This window comes from Formica exsecta, unplaced genomic scaffold (assembly GCF_003651465.1).
Source record: "Formica exsecta isolate Colony F162 unplaced genomic scaffold, ASM365146v1 scaffold543, whole genome shotgun sequence".
NCBI classification, from domain to species: domain Eukaryota; kingdom Metazoa; phylum Arthropoda; class Insecta; order Hymenoptera; family Formicidae; genus Formica; species Formica exsecta.
The window spans coordinates 12896-36254 of record NW_021852672.1 but is presented as its reverse complement, the minus strand read 5'-3'; the positions used below and the strand labels follow the sequence as shown (position 1 = coordinate 36254).

The 23359-nt window shown below is 39.1% G+C and overlaps 2 protein-coding genes across 12 annotated transcripts in view; one reads left to right on the top strand and one right to left on the bottom strand.

Annotated features, from left to right (window-relative positions):
• The window catches only part of LOC115241944 (calcitonin receptor-like), a 75208-nt gene extending 68605 nt beyond the window's left edge, over positions 1 to 6603 (top strand). For 6 of the 11 annotated variants that reach the window (XM_029817924.1, XM_029817925.1, XM_029817923.1 and 3 more), the window contains 5 exons: positions 2462 to 2632; positions 3032 to 3155; positions 4647 to 4688; positions 4766 to 4849; positions 6132 to 6603. In XM_029817924.1, coding sequence (XP_029673784.1) covers positions 2462 to 2632; positions 3032 to 3155; positions 4647 to 4688; positions 4766 to 4849; positions 6132 to 6386 — 676 coding nt within the window. In that variant the 3' untranslated portion in view covers positions 6387 to 6603. Of the gene's footprint in view, positions 1 to 2461; positions 2633 to 3031; positions 3156 to 3634; positions 5028 to 6112 lie in introns of those variants that run through there. The other 5 variants (XR_003884984.1, XM_029817927.1, XR_003884983.1 and 2 more) reach the window with 5 other exon arrangements.
• A 2390-nt stretch (positions 6604 to 8993) lies between these two features.
• On the bottom strand, positions 8994 to 22666 carry LOC115241936 (zinc finger protein Xfin-like). Its single transcript, XM_029817910.1, is given in 10 exon segments — positions 8994 to 15649; positions 15736 to 15921; positions 16035 to 16305; positions 16471 to 16730; positions 16821 to 17146; positions 17243 to 17712; positions 18050 to 18461; positions 18570 to 18780; positions 19203 to 19334; positions 21328 to 22666. Coding segments are annotated over 10 exon segments (6795 nt in total). The 5' UTR covers positions 21550 to 22666; the 3' UTR covers positions 8994 to 11344.
• Between the last annotated feature and the right edge of the window lie 693 nt (positions 22667 to 23359).

Sequence of the window (23359 nt, the reverse complement as noted above, 5' to 3'; positions counted from 1 at the left end):
TCGCGATTTAAGATTAAGAATAATGTTTGGATTAGCTAATTTTACACATTTATTTTTAAATTGATACAATTAGAAATCTAAAGATCGATAAAACATATTTCTACTTTTTGCGAGGTATTTCACATTTTGCTACCTTTTTTTCCCGCTATACGCGAGAAAATCCTCGGGAATGAATCAGTGTTTTCGAGTACCATCGTTACTTTAGAAAGCAAGGTCTTGTCTGCAAAGAAGGGTTGCTGGTCTACTTTTCTTGCATGGAGGACTCATCAAGAGTAGTACGCATCTCGTACATTCGGTCTTTTATTGTAGTTCCATGAATTTTGCTTCGTTGGCAATTTTACGCGAAAATACAGTACACACACACACACACACACACACACACACACACACACACACACACACACACACACACACACGCATATATATATATATATAATTTTAAAGGCATGGTAGAAAACTAGAGGCACGTATTTGGTGAAATTAATTTATGAAAGCGATCTGATGAAAGCGCCGTGTCGCGCAATTTCGAGGTCCGTCATGGTCGATCGCGCTGTAGTTGAATGAAGCCACGTGGATTGCGACTGTACATTGTCGCTCCGCTTCAAAACTTCCAATGGGAGTTTGAAGATTGAATGCGACATGGCACGCTGAGAAATTTGAAGTGCATAACTATGTTTAAGTAATTGACGCAACTTTGTTTCGACCGCGTGACTTTTAAATTATATCATTTTAAATTATCAAAACTAACGATCTTTCTTGCACATAAATCTTAGATGCGCATTAATAATCTAATCGGATTAATCTTGTTACGCATTGATACGCATTTAGGTGTTGCTATTTTAACTTTTATTCGGAAGTTCGAGAATGAAATCCAATTAATTTCTACAATCGAGAAGGATCGATTCCGATTTTGCGCTTATTGCTCTGTGCGTATTAAACGGCTATTTATTTATTCACGATACTAATTGTATATATTACTGCTATTACCGGCCACTTGAAATTGATCGTTTGTGGAAAAGAGATACTAAAATTATTGCTCAAAGACCATATTCTGTACGCAGGTCGTGTGTCTAACAATAAGTAAATGAAATAATAATGTGAGGAGAGATACGGCTGGCACTCAATCTTTGTATCAGGCAGCACCGGAAACATGCCACGCGAATATATATACGAATAGCTTTACGAGCGACGTAAAGTGAAACATATCGAAACATTGATGAAATAAACGATTCGATAACGAGCCATATATCGACATTGCGTTATGAAGCATCAAGTTGACATAAACAATATCGTATTGAAAACAAATGTCGATTCGATCGTTATCGTTGTGGAAATTTTGCGGGACGCTCGCTTATCACGAGATAATACGAGAGGTGTCGAGTTTCTTTATTTAAAAGTACGCGTAATCCGTTATATATTAAGTAAAAAATAATACTAGATAGAGGTCGGATTGATCGGAGAATCATTTTCGAATTATCCTCTGAAGAAAATCTCAAATTTCAACAAAAAGGCAACTGCGTGTACTAGATTTGATTTATATCCGCCGCGTTTCGATATACATATGTATAAATGCGACTCGTACTGCTACACGTATATTGTTACTGAAGAAAAGATTTTATTTTTATTGCCGGGAGGAGGGAGAGAAAAGGAGAAAATCTTCTCGCGATCCAACGTCAGCATCCGCTAGTCTTCGCTTATCCGTCTATTTTCGTCGATATATTTTTGAACCATACTCTCTATATCGCATGGTAAATGTTTTATAACCGATCAGAGTGACGCAATATCTAACAGCAATCTCTCTGTGTGTATGTCTTCCTTTATCCTCCGCATTATTTATTACGAGAACCTCGCTGCGAGAGATATAACCCCTTGACATTTTTCATCGTCTTCTTATCAGGTTTGTTAGGATAGAAACTTATAGATATTAAGTGTCTACGCGGCGCGGATACGTTCAATTATACACAAGAATCGCTGTTAGTTGTTACGATCGACCTTCGGTGCACAGACGAAGCCGTCCCTCTCTTTCTCTCATATTTCCTGTTTTCTTATTAATAAAAGCGCTAAATATATTATGATCATATCAAAGGAACCATACATGATCAATATTTTGATCGATCGAAGATAACTCCCTCCCTTCGATGAATGCGGGAACTAACAATAAAGGAAAACGATTTTAATAAACCAACAAACATTTCATCAATCTTCTCGCGATAATATATTTAATAAACAAAAGTACAGAATTAATTATATGTATATTGTACCTTGTTAGAAATCAGATCATCATTTTTATATTTGTCTTAACGTAGCTCTCTTGCAATAGAAACGCATATGTCGTGAGAGAGATAAAATTGTACGTTATATAATTAACGCAATATAGAGTATGCAAGATGCTGCCACATCGCATCAACACGACTTATAAAAATAGCACATTTGATACAATCTTGATTACTGTCACAATCAGATGCTGGATCAGCGAGGGCAATTATATGAACGTGCTGGTTTATCCCGTATGCGTTTCCACTATGTTGAATCTGCTCTTCTTATTCAACATTGTGCGAGTTCTTCTCATGAAACTACGCGCCGGTCCTGCCATCGGAACACGCCCTTCAAGATCCATGCTGCAAGCTTTCAGGTAGTTGGATTCTTCATACTTATAACGTTTCTTTCACGTCAAGTTGTACTTATAACGCGATGACGCAAAAGAAGATATAAAAGAGAGAAGGTAATAAAGATTCTTTTCTTACGAGTTATAACAATAACTCTACAGCACATTTTTCTTTTTAATCATGATTAATTATTAATATTATTTCGATAAATACTTATCAACTCTTGTTTCCTAATATTACTAATCATTTATCATAATACAAAAATGTTAATTTATTACTTTAATTGCAGATAATTGTAATTGATTGCCGACTATTTGTCATTAAACATAAAAAAAATGCTGCTATCTTTAAGCGTAGATTTATAACAATAATTATTACTGATACTAATCTCCATTTATGGACGAAATCTAATATCTTGTTATTAGGGCGACATTACTTTTGGTGCCTCTCTTGGGTCTTCACTATTTAGTGATTCCATTTCGACCACCCAAGAAGCACCCTTGGGAGCATTTTTACGAGGTTCTTTCCGCAATTACAGCTTCTTTCCAGGTTAGTGAGTTTAAAATTTTTCACACATATTTTTCATACATTATTTTATAACTAAGACTAAAATAAGCAAGTTAATTATATGCAATTATATCGCAAAAAGTACGTGTCGTGCTTTGTTCAGGATATTATACGTGTATTGCTCATATGGCACATTTTGAAGAAATACCAAGTCAGATCTTGATTACATATCAAAATAAATCTTTAATTTATATACATATTTCGAAACACATAATTGTACGCATATTTGTCATCGCAAAATATTTAAATTTCTATCACGTTTCGTTAATTCTTCGCGTATGAAACATACCACGCCAATACAATTTTTCGTACGATAGTACAAATACACGTACGCAAGCTATGTATGCGATACATATGCATATATATTATATATTGCAGAATATTTGAAAGAATTGTTTAATGTCAACAACGAATCTTTTGACACATTTCTTCCTAACGAATAAATATTAATAATTTTGTAGATATGAACGAAAACGATAACAAGGAAGAAACGATAGTTCGTCGATGTATTTTATGATATATAATGAATTTCGTAGACGACTACATATATATGATAATGTCATGAAATATGATTATTTCTCAGTTTATTGTTCTTATACTCGTGACATGATGAATAATATGTATATAGTGGCCTCAGAACGAAGAGACAGCATTCGAAATTTTTATTCGAAGCAATACGAGTATTGAGCGAATATCAAATTTTATACCAGAGAATTGCGCTTTTATTTATGCACTACATTGCCAACGTGACTGCATCGTTGTATAATTACTTTATGTCGTATCGAGTCGCAATTTAATTGAGCGATTCTATCGAATGAACCAGTTATCTTGGGATTTGAAAACTCTCGGCATAACCGTTTATATCTGAAAAATACGATTGTTAAAACGCTTATATATTCGCGCGTCTTAACAATATCGCATACAGCGAGAAACGTTGCAACGAGCGATTTATCGATTATCCTCGCGGTCTCTTGTTGCATTCGAATATATTCGCTATTAACACGGAAACGATTTAAGCTAAAATAAAGATACGTAAACAAGCATGGAGATATCTATAAAACATAGATGTGAATAATTTATTTTTAAAATATTTGCTCGTCTTTCCATAAATCTTAATTTATAACACTTCAACTTGCGTTTATGATTTCATGACTGTTAAAAATATTCTCGTTCTTCTCAAGGGAAATAAGGAGGATATGTGGAAGAAAAAGGAATTGTGCGATGTCGATTAATATAAATTTCTCAACATTTCGCATATAATACCGTGTAATGTATAGCGAAATGAAAAAAATATGCTATAATTTCATAGTTCATTGGCGGTAAATATTTGAAAGTTAACCGAGGAGAAGAAACTTCCGTATCTCTCATGCGCAAGGAATTGTAATAAATTCCCGAGTTGGGAATTCTCTTCGGAAACGTTTCTCTTCGAGCTCGATATATACAACGAGGTAAAATGTAATTTCTCTTTCCCAGGGTCTCTGTGTGGCTGTGCTTTTCTGTTTTTGCAACGGCGAGGTAAGTTCCTACGACTATGGAAAACGGCCCGTTTTCTACCTTCGGTGTAATGATATTTTCCCTTGTGGTGCTGCCAGGTAATAGCACAATTCAAGAGGAAGTGGGATGGCAACACCCTTTTACGAAAACGAGCCAACTCCTGCACGGCCACAACCGTCTCGGTATGCAATATTGACGAAGCCTATAAACAGAGCGCCCGTTTTTGCGGTCAAATCGATTTTAAATCGCCTTCTAAGCTTTTCACTTAACTTTCCACGAGAAATAATACCCCGAGCGCGAAGAAACAAGTGGATTAGAAGAAAGTACGTAGTTCCGTGAAATTGAATTCTTTATCTCCGAAATCCCGCGGATTAACTTAACTAAATCTTTGGGTTCTTCCTATTTCTCCTTGTGCTCTCAACATACTTATCATTCCTATATTATTGTACATTCCTCGCTGGAACAAAATTAGTGGAATATGATACTTTTAATTTTCTTCAAACAATAAGAGCTGCAGCCATATTATTAACTAATATATTTTGCTCGAGCGTTTAATTATTGTTTGCGCTAATTATTTATTCCTATTTAAATATGCGATAGATAAAAAATAACGTAACGATTACGCGAAAACATTTTTTTTTTTTATTTAATTTCTCAAATTCCGAATTACCAAAATGGAAATGTCCTACCTAAGACTTGCATAATATTATCTCTATGGAAAATATAGAGAGAGAAAAAAATTCATCGTAATATATGTTAATATTGATTAAGAATTTATTTCGATCGAAAGTTATCTACTTTAAAAAATTTTAAATAATATAATAGGAACGGAAAAAAATGAAGAATTTTTAAAGAGAGGACATCGCTGTGGTATTTGAAGGAGATTCGGAATTTACAATTAAATCGAACGAATTTCCATCAATTCCTTTCAATCCTACTGCTTTTCACAGGACGGTCGCGAATGCAGGACCTTGTCGATCTGCGCTCTGTCGCACTGGTAATCTATAAAATCCTAGAAAGTAACTGTACTCGACGGCGTTCCCCATCGGGTTAGGATGGAAAGCACCCTCGCGATTTTAACGAGAATTTGCGCTCGCTGCATGAGAGTAACATTCCCACCCCTGGATTGAAATTCCCGTATGCACGACTCGTCAATGGCGCGATGCGGACTAACGTATACCCACACACGCACATACCTCTCCGACTAACCCAACCGCGTACTAACATCCCTGCGGGATGTGGATGTGCAACCGTTTTAACGATGCCGCAGCGATGCATCACTAATCATGTGCCGTCGACGGCGAGAGAGACGTCAGAGATAGACGTAACGCGGAAAAAAAAGAAGGAAAAAAAAGAGATTACACGTATATATGATCCGTCCGTATCGTGCCAGTGACAGCAGCGTGCTCCGAGTCGAGTCCATTGTGGAACGTTGACTGTTTCAGTTTATCCGCTCGACCGCAGGTCCGATGGCGGGAGAGGAGAAGGTGTGACTATCAACCGGCGTCGGGGATGGTGCCGGGGGATGCCGATTGCAGGCGACCGGTGGCAGGCGAGGCTCACCAGCTGCAGCAGCCGCAGCAGACCGTACAGATGATTACTGCAGGCGGTCGCCCCGGTAATCACGGCAACAACAATCACGCGCGGGTGCTTATCAAACGTGGCGACGGCGATGATGACGATTCTTCCCACGATGAGTGCGATCAAACGCAGTGTTGATGATCGAATCTAGGGGACGATGCGCATGTATGGGACCACACGTAGAGAAAATCTCTTCCCCGAACCGATCTTCTTCGTCGAGGAGACGATGAAGACTAGAATTGACGCGATCGGTCGCCTAGTCGATTTGTTTTGCCGAGTTGTTTCGCGAATAGTGATATGAGTCATAAAAAAAAGATATTAATATTAAATTTTATGCAAATTACATACACGACGTATTTTTATATTTATTTGCGCGCACGATATAATCATTTAAATTCTCTGCTTTTCTCGGGATTCTCTTGGGCTCTCTTCGGTAAGTTGGGAGGGGGGGGAGGGTAATTGTAGAAAGACAAATAGGGTAACAAAGTGGCAATTGAGTTCACATCGAGTATTTTCAGAACTTTTTCTCCAAGTATTTTTTTAAAACGAGATTTTATATAAATGTGAGACTTGCATCATTATTCCGTTCATCTCTATTCGCTCAAATATATCAGATGGAGCTAAGGGAAGATGTAGAAAGGCATGTTTTATCCTTGAAAGAGAAGTTTAAGTTTCGGAGTTTGCTAAGAAGGCCTAAAGACCGAAGATTTGTTTCTTAAAAAAAGATTAATTAACTCGCGTGAGGGAATGTGATAAGCACGAATTTCAGAGATATTTGATTTTTGTCTACTTTATGTCTATTAGTATATATATATATATATATATATATATATATATATTAAAACATGAACCGCTGCGGGATTGCGATACATGTAAATTCTGTCTGCGCAATAAATCTTGCGTAAAGTGACAATGAACAAAAGCGAGGTCCCTACTTGGATGAAAAGAAGAAATCATATCAGTGATGACTCATCGTCGTTTTTATACTCTCGAATGTAGCCAAGAATTTACTGTTACTTGTTCGTTCGCAATGTTTATAAAAGCAATTAGTTAGCATTAACATTTCTTGCCAATCGTTTCGTGCTAAAGTTCGAGTAACAATTTGTTTGCATGTATATTTTAATGCGGGACATTATATAGATATATCGATCAATTGTATACTCATTTTCGCGATCCAATCATAATTGAAGAATTGCAATCATTAAAAGCTTTAGGTAGAATAAATATCGATACGATACTAGTCTTTTAACTGTATCATAGAATAGAGAAAATTGTGCAAAGCTGTAAAAATCACACGTAAAACGAATCAAATTTTCCAAGAATGGATTTGCAAATTTATGGCAAAGAGAGAAAGTATTCCTTAAAGTATTCTTTAAGGCGCTTGTAAGAAGAATACTTACCTAAGGCGATTGTCTTAAAAATTTAAAGAATCTAACTCAATTTCGAAAGAGAAATTTAGGTACCTGCAGATCAATGTTTGGGATTCGGATATTCGGACTCTTTTGAATCATTGGCAGAAGTGATATTTTTTTGTGTGACATTGGCCAAAGAATCTCCCTTGTTTCCCTCGTACATGAGCGCGTAACAATCATTTTCTCGTGTACGAAATTTTATGTAACGTGTCAATTGTATAAACAGCTCTATATGCATTAAAATGTGAGTATTATGTATATATAGTGTTATCTTGATGGTCGCGCAAAAAATTCATACTTCCGCAAGCGGATCGAATCTCGAGAAATGTATTTAGAGGATTCAATATATTTTGCGAAAAAGGGCAGACATAAATAAATAAAGCTAACTCGATTTTAGAGTTGTAACATTATTCATTACATCCTTCCATGAAAACAGTTTAAACACTTATAGCGTAATAATAAAAGTATTTTAAAAAATATCGAGAGTATTAAAAAGCTCTAATGGGGAAATATTTGTGTTCTTTCTATAAGTAAGAGATTTCTTACTCAACCGAGAAGCATCTGAGAGATATCTCGAATAAATTGCAAAGCTACTCGCGCGCTTCGTAGGCTTGCTTTATCAAATTGTAGCAGTTTCATCAACGAAAAATCGTTTGTAGATGTAAGCTACGAAATTCGTTTGAAAGGAGGGCGTGCATTTCCTCATAATTTCCTCGCTTTTGACATCGCTGCTACAAGAAGGGTTGAATTAGACGCATGTTTCCGACCTGTAGGGCCTCTGAACCAGTTCTCTCGCTGCAGCTATATTGAATTATAACACTAGAGGTAAGAAATTAGGCGTAATTCCTCCTTGTAATGTAGGTTGAAATTTTTTTTTTTTTTTGTAGCAGGATGTTTATTGTCTTTTTAAATCTAACAAATGCTTTGGTGAATTTGTAATGATGTATTAATGGGATAAATATTTTTCATCCCATTTTTTTTAACTAACATTTTTTTTTTTAAGTCTTTTCAGATGAAAAAATTTTAAAATACGGCTATTAAAAAATTTCAGGATAAATCTTAATTCGACATTGATATAGCGACTTATTATTATCATCATTATTATTATTAATATTATTGTTATTATTATACATCGAAAGCATAATTTATAAAGATCTTTCTGAATAATCATATATTTTCTTTTTTGACAATCTTGAAGAGAAAAATAGATTTTAATCTCTATCACTTACAAAGAACAATGTGATAAGAGCTATCTGTGTGTGACATGTGTATGACTTTCTACATACATATGTAACATACTCTTACAGGAAGGGGTAAAATAAGAAAGTCATTCTGCAAAAACACATGAAGAATAATTATTGTAATCAGAGGTTATGAACAAATCTAGAAGAATGATAATTTATGATAAATTATACATGTAATTTGTTCTCGCATGTCCGTATTACACAATACACACATACGATTCGTGATCAGTTTGCCGCAGAGCGAGGAAAAATTTTGGCAATGATGTTCGGCAAGTTTACATGTGCTTTTAGAACATCGATCTCATTTCCGTCTCGTTAATTCTTTCGTCGCAATTAAAGGTCCATTCAGATAGAACGATTTTCAGTGCATGATTGTATAAGACAAGTTCAAATACGATTGATCGAGTGTAAAACACTTACAAGACGAGACATTTTTATGTTTCTTATGACGTTTTCAATAATCGATCTATATGTGAAATTAAATTTCAACATTCATCACATTTAATGTATCTTAACTTGTAAATCTTAGCAATAAATAAAAATAAAAAAAAAGCGTGATTTTTTAAACGTTCGAGAACAAAAGACTGGGACATTGTATATTTAAAATTCGCGATATAAGAATATAAATTTTAATATTTTTACAATATGTGAAAACCGTTCTCTTTTAAATAACTATCGGCATTACAACTTCAACTCATCTCCTTTGCAACATCGAACAGATCGATCATATATCGCGTAATACGCACGGCAAAATAGTTATAATATAGTTATCTCTTTCGTGGAAGTCTAACGTACCTTAGAAATTACTTTGGAATGGATATAATAAATAATAAGAAAAAAAGGGAGATCTCTCTCGTTGATATATGTTATTGGAGAAATCGACGACGATGAAAAAAAAACTTCGTCTGCCACCTGACGCTCGTTTCTAACTTTTCGTCGTTATATGCACACCCATAAAAATCTGTAATATTTCCAATCTCTCACAATCAAAACGTAACACACAACGATTCTATTTTACTGTTCTTTTCCTCTTTCTCTCTCGTTTATTTCATTCTAACTAAATAGTGAAGATTTGCAAGGCGATTAAATTAATATAATACAAAGCGACAATTCTCTCGCTCAAATCTCGACTAATCGTTGATATTTGTAATATTTGAGGTACACTCCCTTTCTTCTTTTTAACATATTTGAGTCTTGAATCTCTTTCATATGATGTACATGCATACGCTCATCCATGCATACGTACAAACACACTCGCATTACATAACTATACAGATTGATCGTTTAAAGCTATTATTTACATAAACACCCTTATTTCTTTCTATATCACTTTTCCATAAAAATATAGCGAAGGTGCACGATTTTCGCTTCTTTTCATATTTATGCTAAAAAAAGAATTCTGATAGGAAACATTTAAATCTCTCTCGAAATGTGGATGGTACTTGTTGCTTCCATTATAGTATATTCGACTTTATTTATGGACATAGTTTGATGGTTTATGTGTTTCGGTATAGTTTCATGATCTTTCGTGCTAACACGAATTCACGCAGAAAAAACACAGAAAACTGATTCGAAATATTTTAATGAAAGAAATTAGTCGAGTGCATACAAATGACGGCGTCAAAAACTAACGCGTTTTTATCTAATGTCTTTCGATGTGTAACTTGTGTAACAATGATGTGTAACAATGACATTTCTTCATAATAATATAATTGTCATGATTTTTTATTCTTGCTACACGGTTCTAGGCGATTAAAATAGTCATCCGCATGAAAGAAACTATCACATGATTTAAGAAAGGAAAGGATTTGAATTTGTATGGACACGTGGTTTGCTCGACTTTAATCTTGCCTCTCAAAAACGTGACACGATTTGTTAAACTCGTTAATTCGCATCCTACTGTCTAACGAATGGCATTTCGCGCGTGGACCATAGTCGCAATGCATTATTGTCAAAAAAGTGCTTTATTGACGTAAATAATATCGGGAACATAAAAAAAGGTATTGTAAATTGTAGCTTTCAGTAATCTATACGTAACGCGATATTTATATATATTTATTTATAATTCAAAATCGTATTCTGCGAAACGATTAGCCATATATATTTTTTTTTTTTTTTTTTTCGGAAGCTTGTAACGTTTCGCAAATCGTCTTACACGGTGCACCTCTAGCAGATCGATAAAAACGAAACATATTTTTGTGAAAATCGTAATCTCTTTTACGCTTACTCTATTAAAAATCCTCCGAAGCTACAAACTACTTTTCGCTTACTCTACTATACAATATTGTTTCGTTTTTCAAGGTACATATGACGTATTTTTCTCAAGTGTCTCGATCAGTCCCAAGGTTGTATTAATTATATCTTACACTTTATTACAGAATTATAATTATTATATTCTAGATATATATCTCTCTCCTCGTTTTGGCACTCGTGTCCTATTCTATTTCTGGGCGTCATTACTGTCCCCTTCTACATCATCCCCCGTGCTATTGTCGTTCTCTGACATATCCTGAATGTAGGACATACCTTGTATCTCACCCTGCATGGCGTCGGTTTCGTTTCGCGTCGCAAAATCTTCCTCGTCCTCTTCCTCGATCTCGTAAGCATTATCTGGGTAAATATACTGCGCCACCTCAGCGTTAGAGTCCTCGTTATCGATATCTAACACGTTATGCTCTATCAAAATCGGATTACCTTCCGCATCATTAGTCATCATTAACACTGTCCCGTCTAGACTATGTATCTCGTGCACTTGATCTCCACCACCACCGTCCCTATCATCCATCACATTTTCGTCCGCAGAATCCTCCTCATAATCGTCGCCCTCCAAATCGTTGATATTCCTCTTAGTATACTCCTTATCAAACTCCTCGTTCTTCATTACCATCACATCTCTATCTCCGACATCGGAATTACAATCGCGTTCCTCATCCTCGTCCCATGTCACGGATAAATCGTTGTTATTAGCCGCGAAGAAATTGGAGGCGTTCGACAGTGCCACCGTGTTCTCCGTATCAGTTTTGATCTCCGTTATCTCACATTCTTCCATTAATTTGTCCATATTCAGCGATACCATCGGACTAAGCTTATGCCTTGTACGATCCATCGTATTGCTGTGCTCCTCGGATTCGTTTTCAGGTAGCAAAGGCATTATCGGACTTAACACAGGCGGTCCGTCGTCGTCGTCATCCTCATCATTTTCCTCCTCCTCCTCTTCTTCTTCCCCCTCACCTTCAGCGTTGTCTTCGCCCTCAGCCTCTCCACTCTCAGCCTCGGCTTCGCTGGTACCCTCACCTTCACTTTCATCTTCATCTTCATCTTCATCTTCATCTTCATCTTCATCCTCACCTTCACCTTTACCTTCATCTTCACCTTCACCTTCGCCTTCGCCTTCGCCTTCGCCTTCGCCTTCATCTTCACCATCACCTCTCTCTTTTTGTTCGTCGTTTTCATTATTTTCGTCGTTGTCATCTTCTTCATTATCATTTTCGTTATCATTAGAGAAGTCTACATCACTCACCGTAGCTGCAGTGGATTCCTGGAGACGCAATGTCTTAAATTTGTCTACGTTCGCAGATGCACCGGGAATCAATAGATTATTCAAGGTACTCTGTTTAATTCGGTCTCCACCAGTCGCTGCGATAACGGAAGCGGTGCTTTGATCCTCGATGTACTTTTCCATCGCCGGCGAGTTCTCTTCGCCGTGTATCCTGAACCTATTGATATCGCTCAATCGCGGCGCTTTCTTCTGCATCGCGCGCATTTCTGCTTCGTCCACATCCGATTCATCGCTTTCGGAATTACACGATTCACTGTCACCGCTCGCCCTGCTCGAGGTTCTCGTATCCGGCTCAGTCCTTGTATCAGACTCATTTTCGTTTTCGTTTTCGTTCTCCTCTTCCTCTGCCTCTTCCTCTTCCTCTTCCTCTTCCTCCTCCTCCTCCTCCTCCTCTTCCTCTTCGCCTTCGTTCTCACTCGAACTGCTATTGCTACCGCTATCCGAGTCATCGCTATCCGAATTGTCTTCTTCGCTATTGTTTTCTTCATTTTGGATGCCTCTACTACCCTCGCCTTCCGATTCGAAATCCGCTTCTTCAACTTCCTCTTCGATGACTGACGTTTCGTCGGCGATTAAACTGCCCTTTTCATCATTGTCGTTTTTCGCGTTATCTTCGATATCCGCCGTTACTGCGTGATTCTCAAATTCCGACTTGCCGTTGCAGCTCGTCGCGTGCTCGCCGAGTTTCTCTTCACTCGCGAAACCCTGCTGACATTTCTCGCACCGAAAGTATCCGATATGGATGCTCATATGTAGCAGCAGTTTACTTCTCGCATTGTGATATCTGCCGCATGTCTTGCACGTGAAATTGTTGCCCTCCGGCGACAAAACAGGGGCGTGCTCCGCCTTCAGGTGATCGGCTAGGTCTTGATAGGATTTGCATAGTTTCAAGCATACACCACAGGTAACGGCGGCTTCGGCACGATGGAAGCGAATCAAGTGTTGCCACAAGTGCTTCTTAGCGGGCCACTGTTTGCCGCAGACCTCGCACGTGCACTCAGTATTGGTCGATTCGTCGTACACTTTGCGCGAGTCTTTGCGCGAGCATTTGCCATTACCTGCCGATTTTACCTGCGACAACGGCATGAGATTCGGCACCGGTTTCTGGGATGACAATTGTAAATTGATGTCCTCGAACAGATTAAAATCGGGAATGTTCAAATTGGATTCGTTCGTTAGCGATACCGGTTCTTCTCGCTGAATCTGATTATTGTTCTTCAAGTGCGACTCCAGAATCGATGTCGAGATATTATTCGGGACGTCGAATCTGCATACCGAGTTTCGTCGCGTGCACGCATTGATGTGATTCCAGAATAAGGTCTTAGTGGAGAACTGCTTCTTGCAATTCTTGCATTCGTAATTGTTTCTGTTTCTCATTCTACGCTTACCGTCGCCGTTGTTCTTCTTAAACTTTTTAAACATACGGACGGGATCGGTGTTGTGAACGTTCTGATAATGCTTGGCGAGTGTATCCGAATTGAGAAAGATCTCGGGACACATTTCACAATCGTACGTATCGTTCGGCGATCGTCTGCGTTTGCGGGAATCGCTCGAACTTTCATCGCACATCTCCTCGTCAAATTCAAGATCATCCGGTTCTTCTTTCACGATAATATCAGGCGTCTCGTAATCTTCCCTCTTCGCACCGATGTCCATTCTATATTCGAAAACGGCTAATTGATCCTTTGGAACGTTATGTACATGTTCGTAGTGATCGCGTATAGCGTTCTCATCCGTGAAAACTGCTAAACATTGTTTGCACGTGAGAAAAACTTTCCCATGACATTTTTTCGTGTGATCAAAAGCCTTCCACTTGGATGCATACTGCTTGCCACATACTTGACATGTATTCGGATTGGAAAGAACGCTACTGTGTTCCGCCTCGACGTGTTTCTTCAAATCTTTCGGATCCTTCATAGGAATGAGACAAACGCCGCAGGACACACCGATCTCGTTCCGGTGTAACGATAGCACGTGCATCTTTAACTTTAGTTTATTCTCCACGGTGTCACCGCAGAAATCGCAGACATTCGGATTGCTGTGATATTTGTGATCCTTTCGATGAGACTCGAGATCCTCCTTGGTGCGGAAAAGCTTCTTACAGCTCGGATGATCGCATGTCAGATCCGGGTGATCCATATGATTGACGCGATTGTGCGTCATGATGCCCAGTTTGGACGTAATGGTCTCGTTACACAAATGGCAGGTATATGTGCTGTGGTGATTCTCGATGTGCTTTTGTAGACTCGCACGATCCTTGAATATCCTCTCGCAGGCTCGGCAGCGGGTCAATAGTGCTCCAGGATCCTTACGGTAGTTTTGACAGCCCTTCATATGACGTCGGAGTAGATAGCGCTTGTGGAATCCCTTGTTACACTTCTCGCAGTAATGCAGGACACCATCTTCCATATTCAAGGACTTGGAAACAACGCAGTTCTGACTATCCTTACCACCCATCGTGGGCACGTACCTGTGAATCTTCGCGATGTGCGCCGCGAGATGATCCCTCGACGCGCTCGTTTTCGCGCAGTATGGACAAGTCACATCCGCGTGACCCTTGTGTACTCTGTTCACGTGTTTCCATAAGTGCGATGTCCTACCATAGTACTTAACGCATAGGTCGCACGGAAAGAGATTGTGCACTACCCGACGATGATTGCGTAAAATGTCCAGAGTCGTGAACTTGTGCTCGGGGCATTGTTCGCATTTTAATTTGAAATCTACGGCCCTGTTGTTGCCGTGCTCGAATTTCACCGATTCGTTGGTTGTGTCATTGAGGTTGCTATTATCACATGCGACATCCGCAGCCACCGCCGCCGCCGCCGTCGCCGCTGCCATTTCCAAACCGTGGATCTTTCTATGCCGGGACATCTTGGATTTATTGGAATATGGCCTACCGCAAATATCACAGCTGAAATCACCATTGGTCAGTGGCCAATGTTTCGCCTTTACGTGGGCACTTAACTGCACCACGTCGGAAAATACTTTCAGACAAACGCCGCAGATCAGGGGTACCGTATCCGCGTGAACACCCATCACGTGTTTCCAGTAATCGACACGGGTAGGCCATAATTTACCGCATATCTCGCACGTATTCGGCGATGGGCCTTGGATCAAATGATGCTGGAGATGGTCATTGCGCAGTGATTTCGTCGCAAATATTTTTCCACAGTTTTCCCATTCGCACTAAAACGATAAATAATTAGATCTGAATAAGGATAATAAAGGTAAAAAAAACACGCGATAAAAATCCGTTTATCTTTCGAACTCACCTTGATGGAAGATTCGTTACTATGCATATTGTTGATATGCAACCAGCGTTCCCATTTACTCGAATGAGAACTACCGCAAATTTCACAAACAAAAAACAAATGATACTGTGCCCTATTACCGTTGCCGTTGATATTCGGAGCGTTTCCACTTCCGGCGGCGTCTCCTAACGGAATTATTTGTTCGGACTGCAACAAGGAAAATTGTTTAATCTCTATGTTATATAACGTTATAATATCTCGCCAAATTTGCTCCGTTATAAGTTCTTTTATTAAAACATTAATTGTACGATTAATTTTACCTTATGCGCATTTCTCTGATGTCGTATAAGATGATCCTCGTTTGGAAAAGATTTGTAACAAATGTAACAATCGACTTTCTCGCCGTCTTCTCCATCAAAATCCATTACTTGTTCATTTCCTTCGGTACCGTTTAAGTTCTCGTTGTAATAATTACTGTTTAACTGTACAAAAATTGCAGGATCAAACCCAGAATCGATATTGTGTATCGAGACATGAGCTATTAGCTTCTTTCTTGAATCGTGTTGCCTGCCACATATTGTGCAACTGTACCTGCATCAGCATTTTACATTTATTATATTTTATAATACGTATATGTGTATTTTACAAAAGTCCTGGAGCTAATATATTATGAGACAGAAAAACATGAAAAATTATAATCTAAGCAAATTTATAAAAATTGTATAAAAACAAAGTAGACAATATAAGAGCTTATACCTTCTTTGTTCCGATATTAAAAGCTTGGATTTTCCGTGATACATGTAGAGATGACTCTGGAGTTGTGTATTATCGGAACAAATCTTTAAGCATACTCCACAGGCATATGCAGCAAGTTCCTTATGCGTTGCACGCATGTGTAACCATAACTACGCTCTATCATTAAAGTCCCTCGTACAAATCTCACATATAAATACTGTTTCGATTTCTATATTCTCGTGGTTGTTTTTCAAATCTTTCTCATCATTGTCCAAATTTGTCTGTTTAAAACGTAATGCAAATACGTATAACATATCATATTGTAACATATCTTTGATACAATAATAAACGGAATAAAAATTTAATTTTACCTCGGGTGACGACGAAAATTCTGGTGGTTCCTTTATATCGTTCTGCTCGTAAACGCTAACATCCATTCGATTCCAATTCTGAGGCATCACAGATGTCTTTAGACACTTGTCGCTGTCAATGATAGGAGTAGGATCAACGCCGTGTATTGTCGTAATGTGCCTTATCAATGAAGATTTCAAAACAAAATCCTTCTTGCATAGTACGCAGATAAACGGCTTCTCGGCATCATGCCTGACTTCGTGCAACTTTAGATTGTCCACCGATGTAAAACTTTGCGGACAATATTCGCAATACCACCTTTTTATCTCAGGATTCGTCTCACCTTCTAAATATAACGATCCAAAATTAGGTAGTTTTGTAATCCTATATGTGAAATTTTCATTCGTTCTATATATGTAATTTTAATCATTGAAAATTTTACCTATCTTGACCATTTTTCTCGCCTTGCAACTCAACGTTGAACCATCATCATCGTAAATCCTTTTTAAACTGTCTCCTTTAGTCAACGCTTGTTTCAAAATAGTCAATTGCGGATTCTTGGCCAGTTTAGCCTCGGCACTCCTAAAGTCTTTGTTCTCGTCGTCAGAGTCTATAATACTCGACATGTCGGACATATCGACTAAACTCTTATTGTTCTGCGCGTCGGTTTGCCCCAATAGATCAGTGCGTTGTTCCTCAATGCATATCTGACGATGCGCATTGAAATCTGCCAAATCTTTATAAATCATCGGACACGTTTGGCATTGATAACGAGTCTCCGCGCGGGAAAGGGAAACTGATAATTCCGGGGGTGGCGGTAGACCGGCGTGTCGCGATTTTATATGCTCGTCGAGGTTGTACCGCGTCGAATATATGCGCGAGCAGTACGCACATGTTACAGCAGGATGTCCCCTAAAGCAAAACGAGCCAAGTATTAATAATTTAGGAATGTTAAAAACGTTTATCTAAATTAAGCTACTAAAATGATGAAATATAAATAAACTATTAGAAATTATGCAATGGTACTGGATCATCTGGCGCTTGAGAAATTCTTAGCTTTAAAAGAAAAAAAAAAAAAAAGAAAAAAAATTAACTTAAGAAAACAACTCATCTTATTTTCTTTAAGTAGAACATTTTTTAACCAAGAACGTTAACAGTACCTTACCAGCAGACTCATTATATTGTATTACAACGACTAATTTATATGTAAAATATAGCTCTATATAAGTTTGTTGAAGTTCGCGCTCACCGATGTGTCGTAGAAACGTGTCCCCAGCGATGCTTCGCGGTAGAATACGACTTATGACAGAGATCGCATTGATACGGTCGCTGATACGAGGTATGGTCGTCAGTAATAACCCTTTCACCGATCACATCACCCTCACCGACGTGAATTCTCGCGTGCAACGATAGATGACCCTTGGAGCTAAATGCCTTGTTGCATAGAGAACATACATAGACCTCGTGCTGCTGCGAAGTAGGGGGAAAGACCGTCGTGGCTTCTTGTTGACCGGTCGCGGCACTCGTATTGTTTGCGCCGCAATCCTCCTCGTTTTCTTCGGTTACCATCGGCGTCATTTCTAAAAAGTCGCTAGGATTCGTCTCCATGTCCATCTCGTATTCGTATTCCGACCGTCGATCCTCCGTCGAATCATCGAGCACTTTGTATCGAAATAACATATGCGTAAGCGACAACTTAAAGATAAAAGGACAACTACAAAATAAAAAGGAAAAAGAAAGTTTTTTTCAAGATGAGTGTGGAAACATACCTTCGTCCGTACCTTCACTCGCATCGAGAATCTCTTCGATCTCGGGATCGGCCTCTCCGTCTGAATTCAATCTCGGTGGTGTACCTAATGCGGCGTTCGGATTGACCACGGGCGCTTCCGGGATAAGTATTGGCATATTTTCCTTTCCCTTGAGAAGCTCCGTGTGCATCTCGTTGCATTGCGCGCTATCATTTGCACCGTCATCGTTCACCTATGACACATATTAACACGCAATGTATTTTTTTTGCGTATATATATAAAACAGTGAATCTCTGATTTACAATATTTAATGACACATTCCCAACTCTCTCGTTTGAATCGGATATGGCGATATGTGCGATATGAAAATTATACTTTTTGCTCGAATTCTCATATAGAAAATCATTAAAAATAACAATCTAGAATAACAATCATAGAAATATGATTACTTGATTACATAAATATCATTTATACTCTAATTTTTAAACTAGAAAAAGTTTTTAAAATGTAGATTCAATTTATACTGACGTGAGAAGAAAAAATAGCGATTGGTATTATTTAATACCATTGCGCGAGTACGTTTCAATTCACTCGATATTTTTCTGTCAAGTGTATAAATCAAAGATTAAGCTTGTTTCAACATCGGACACTTACGCCTTCCTTGGGCCTATTTCTTTCCAACCAAGCAGATGCGTTCACGCATGCGGTTCTGAAGTCGTAAAAATTTTCCAAATTATACATGCATCGATAACACAGGACTTTCGGCAAACGATCATCTTCCTCTATCTGAAACACATGAAATTTTGACACTTTCATAAAGAATGTATCGACGATTTTACATTAGTATAGCGCGATTAATAACATAATTTCTACCTTAATTCCTATCTCTGTCTCTCATCAATGTATATTGGCAAATACTTAATTAGAAATAATCGCTAAATTCATCGATAGTTCGACAACATAGCAGCAATAATAACAATGTGAAAATTAAATTAGATATTTAACTAACTTTAATTAACATATTGATTTAACTAACGCTTCGCGATCGTTTGTCATTCATAATTAATTCTAGAATAATGCCTTCAATGATATATATATATATATATATATTCAGATGGTAGAAAAAAATGGTATATAATTATATTTATTACTTTTATATATTACTTTTTATATTATTATTTTGTTGTAACAACATATATATCCTGGCTCTCTATTATGGATTAAAATAAAATAAAATTTTAATTTATATCATGAATCGTTATCATAATAAATCTGTCGTAAACAAATGTTAATATTATATTTACTGCCATTTCAATTAGCTTTTGCGTTGTTAAAAACTAGTAAATCCCTCGTAAAATGTTCGCGCCTCTATCCTCTCGTTATTAAAATGCACGTCGCACGTTATGTTCGTCACAGACGAGAATTTCGTAATAATCAATCTCAATGAATACAATCTGCAATTCTAAGATGCAATTAGCAGACTCTTCAGAAATTTACCAAAAACTTGTCAATCGGAAAAACAAAACGCTTTTTATTAATCCTCAACTGGTTTAGCAAAGATTAAAATTTTATTTCCTTAAATTTAATACATTATATAGATTATTATGTAAAACATTTTTATTAAAGAGAAGTTTTTTAATAAATTCAACTTACAACTTTCGCGATTATTACGAAATATCAATCTCTAAGAGATTCAATGCTAATATTTGCAATTTTTTAAAAATTATATTGCATGCATATTTATATTTAAACTTTGCACAGAGAATATAAATAATTAATAATTCATATATTAATGTCATATATTTCATAGAATAATAGTAACGTATCTTGGAGAAGATTGCGTGTTTCGTCACGTGTATTATATATTTCACAAAATAATAATAATACATCTTAAAGATCGCACGTTTCGTAATAAAGTATTTTTTATCTTTTTAGTTTTTCATCTTTCGATATCTTTCGTGGGCTTAAATAAACCTCCCTTATGAAATTAATAAAACGATAAATCAGTACGGTGTAGGGATGGATATTTTATTAAACATGCTTTAGAGAGAAGATAGCATCCCTTTCGGGCAACAGGGATGGTACACGTGATCATGGAAATATCAAAGGGCACGAGAATATCCGCCGGAACGTGCGTCGCACGTTATACGCGAGTCAATTTACGCGAGATGATTTGACCCGGTGACAGCGATAACGTTGCGACTATGGCCGGAGTCTCGTGGAGGAAGAGTCAAGTAAACGACGTTTGCCGTGGCGGCAAACAAAATGTCGCCGTTGCGTCGCGCGATGAGGCGTCCCTCCTTGCGTCGGGTCGACCTCACCGTCCTCGATAAGCAATGGCCACTGGGTGGAATTCGTCACCGAGGACACTGCTCGGCGAGCGAGGGAATGCGATGGCCGACGGCGATGACGGCGGCGGTGGGAAGGAAACCTTCACCCAGTAACGCCCCGTCGATGCCGAACGAGTCATCCGTGAGTGAATCTCTCTCTTTTTCTCCATCCGTCTGTTTCTCTCTCACTCTCTCTCTCTCTTTCGTCTCGGAAGAATGAGATCGAGGACGAGTCGTGCAGGGCCACGAAGCGCTGAGGGAGGTGACTCAGAAACATAAATGAAATCGAGAGAGCGAGAGCGAGAGAGAGAGAGAGAGAGAGAGAGAGAGAGAGAGAATGAGGGACGCTACGAGAGACAAAGAGATCAAGAGAGGTAGAAGAGAGAAAAAAGTAGAGCAAAAGCGAGTTCTACGAGGAACGGGATAACATCGCGAACAAAGATACTCACCTTGAACGGCAGGCATGTCTGAATTTTGTCAACGAGCTGCCGATTTCTGCCTTCCTGGCCGAATATGTGCATGCTAACGTTGTCGTAAGAGGCGCACAGGCGACAGAGATCATGATAAGATTTCCTTCGCTCCATCGGCATCGCCATCGTGTCCTTCGTTGTAGCCGCCAACGTTGACGTCGACGTCAACGTCGTCGTCGTCGTTGTCGATATCGTCGCCATCGTAATATCGCCACTCTCTCGACAAAATTCGCGTCCCTCGCTGTCTCTTTCTTTCTCTCTCACGCTCCCTGTCTCCGTCGTAACAGCGTCGCCGTCGGCGTCGATGGCGAGACTACGGGGAGTGACGCGCGACAACGTTGCAATGTTTCACTACTATCCTCCCAGCCGGACGGATGGATGGAAACTATGATGGACGACAACGACAACGTAATCTCGCGGTCGTACCGCTGCCCGGGACGAACTGGCAGACTCCGTGCTCTCACTCTCTCTCTCCCACCGATAAGGCCCACACCTCGTTGCCCCTTCGTCTTCGTCTTCGTCTAGCTACCTACCTACGTACCTACGTTCGCTCGACTACCTGCCTGCCTGCCTCACCAACCACCGTTGGCCTAGGCTACGCATCGAGCTTCCTCTTCCGCTCCTCGGACCGCATCCTTCGTGACGCCACCGCTGTCGCCGCCCGTGATGCACGACTCGCTGCGATATCGCTCTACCCGGGACGGACAGCGCGCTGCACCACACTGTACCGTACCACAGCGCACCGCACCGCACCGCACCGCACTGCAACGCGTCGCGTCGCACTTTGCCGCGTCGCACTCTGCCGCACCACACTGTACCGCACCACACCGGTCGGTTCGCTGTCAGGTCGTCGTAACTAACAGCGCACGTTGCCGTAGATACCGCCAGATACGAGAGGGCTTCTCTCCGCTCGCTTCACACTCGTCGTTGCAGCCGCACCACATCTGATGCCCGCTGCTGCTTCCTGGCGATCTCCGTGACAGTGAAAGCTCCGGGCGCCGCCATCTTGTATACAGACACTTGTTTCGTAGCCGCCGGTGGAGCCGTCGACAACGCGATGTAATGTTGCCGCGCATACAACGACAACGAAGACGGCGCATTGGTTAGCGCGTTTCTGGTAATCACGTTACCGCCCGTAACGAAGAAAAGAAAAAACCTGAGCGAAATCGTGTGCACGTGATACGCGCGTATCTCATAGGCGGACGCACATCCACGTGGTCCGATAGAGCGTCATTGATTGGCCATTGCCGCCCGCGCGGATCGATCATTGGTCACCGTATGTGGTGTGTGTGGGGTGCATCGAGTCAATAAAGTTGTACAACTTTAAATGATAGAGAGAAAGAGTAACCATTATTCAAAAATTGCAAAAAAAAAAAAAGAAAACTTGTTTTTCGTAAAATATACGTCTTGCAAAAAAAAACTACTTACAATATAACGATAAAGTTATAGGTGCAAGAAGATAAACCTGGCATGCCGTATACTTTTCTTTCGCCGCTTACTTTTCGTAGTCATTCATATGGCTACGAAAAGGCGGAACGGAATTGAAACGAAATTAATGGGTGGGTTCGGCAGAGAAAGCGCCCAATGGGCACGTTTAGCAGAACAAATTACTTAGTAGCAATCAAATGTGATTGACTCTTATTTTTAGAGCCAACAAATCAATATCCTAGTTTAGGCTGCGTTCGGAAACATCATCCGTGTGCACACGAGCGTCGTTCTATCTTTGTTATTTACTAAAAGTTGAACAAAGATAGAACAACACTCGTGTGCACACGGGTGATGTTTCCGAACGCAGCCATAGGGCCCGAGTACAGACTTTTGTATAAGCGTATAACCATAAGCATAATGCCTGTATCAAATTACGCATTGAAAATTGAAGATTGAAGATTAAAGATTGAAATTTGACTAATCAGAACAAAAGAGACTAAAATTTCTTTGTCCTGATTGGTCAAATTTCAATCTTCGATCTTCAATCTCAATCTTCAATGCGTAGTCTGATACGGGCTTAAGG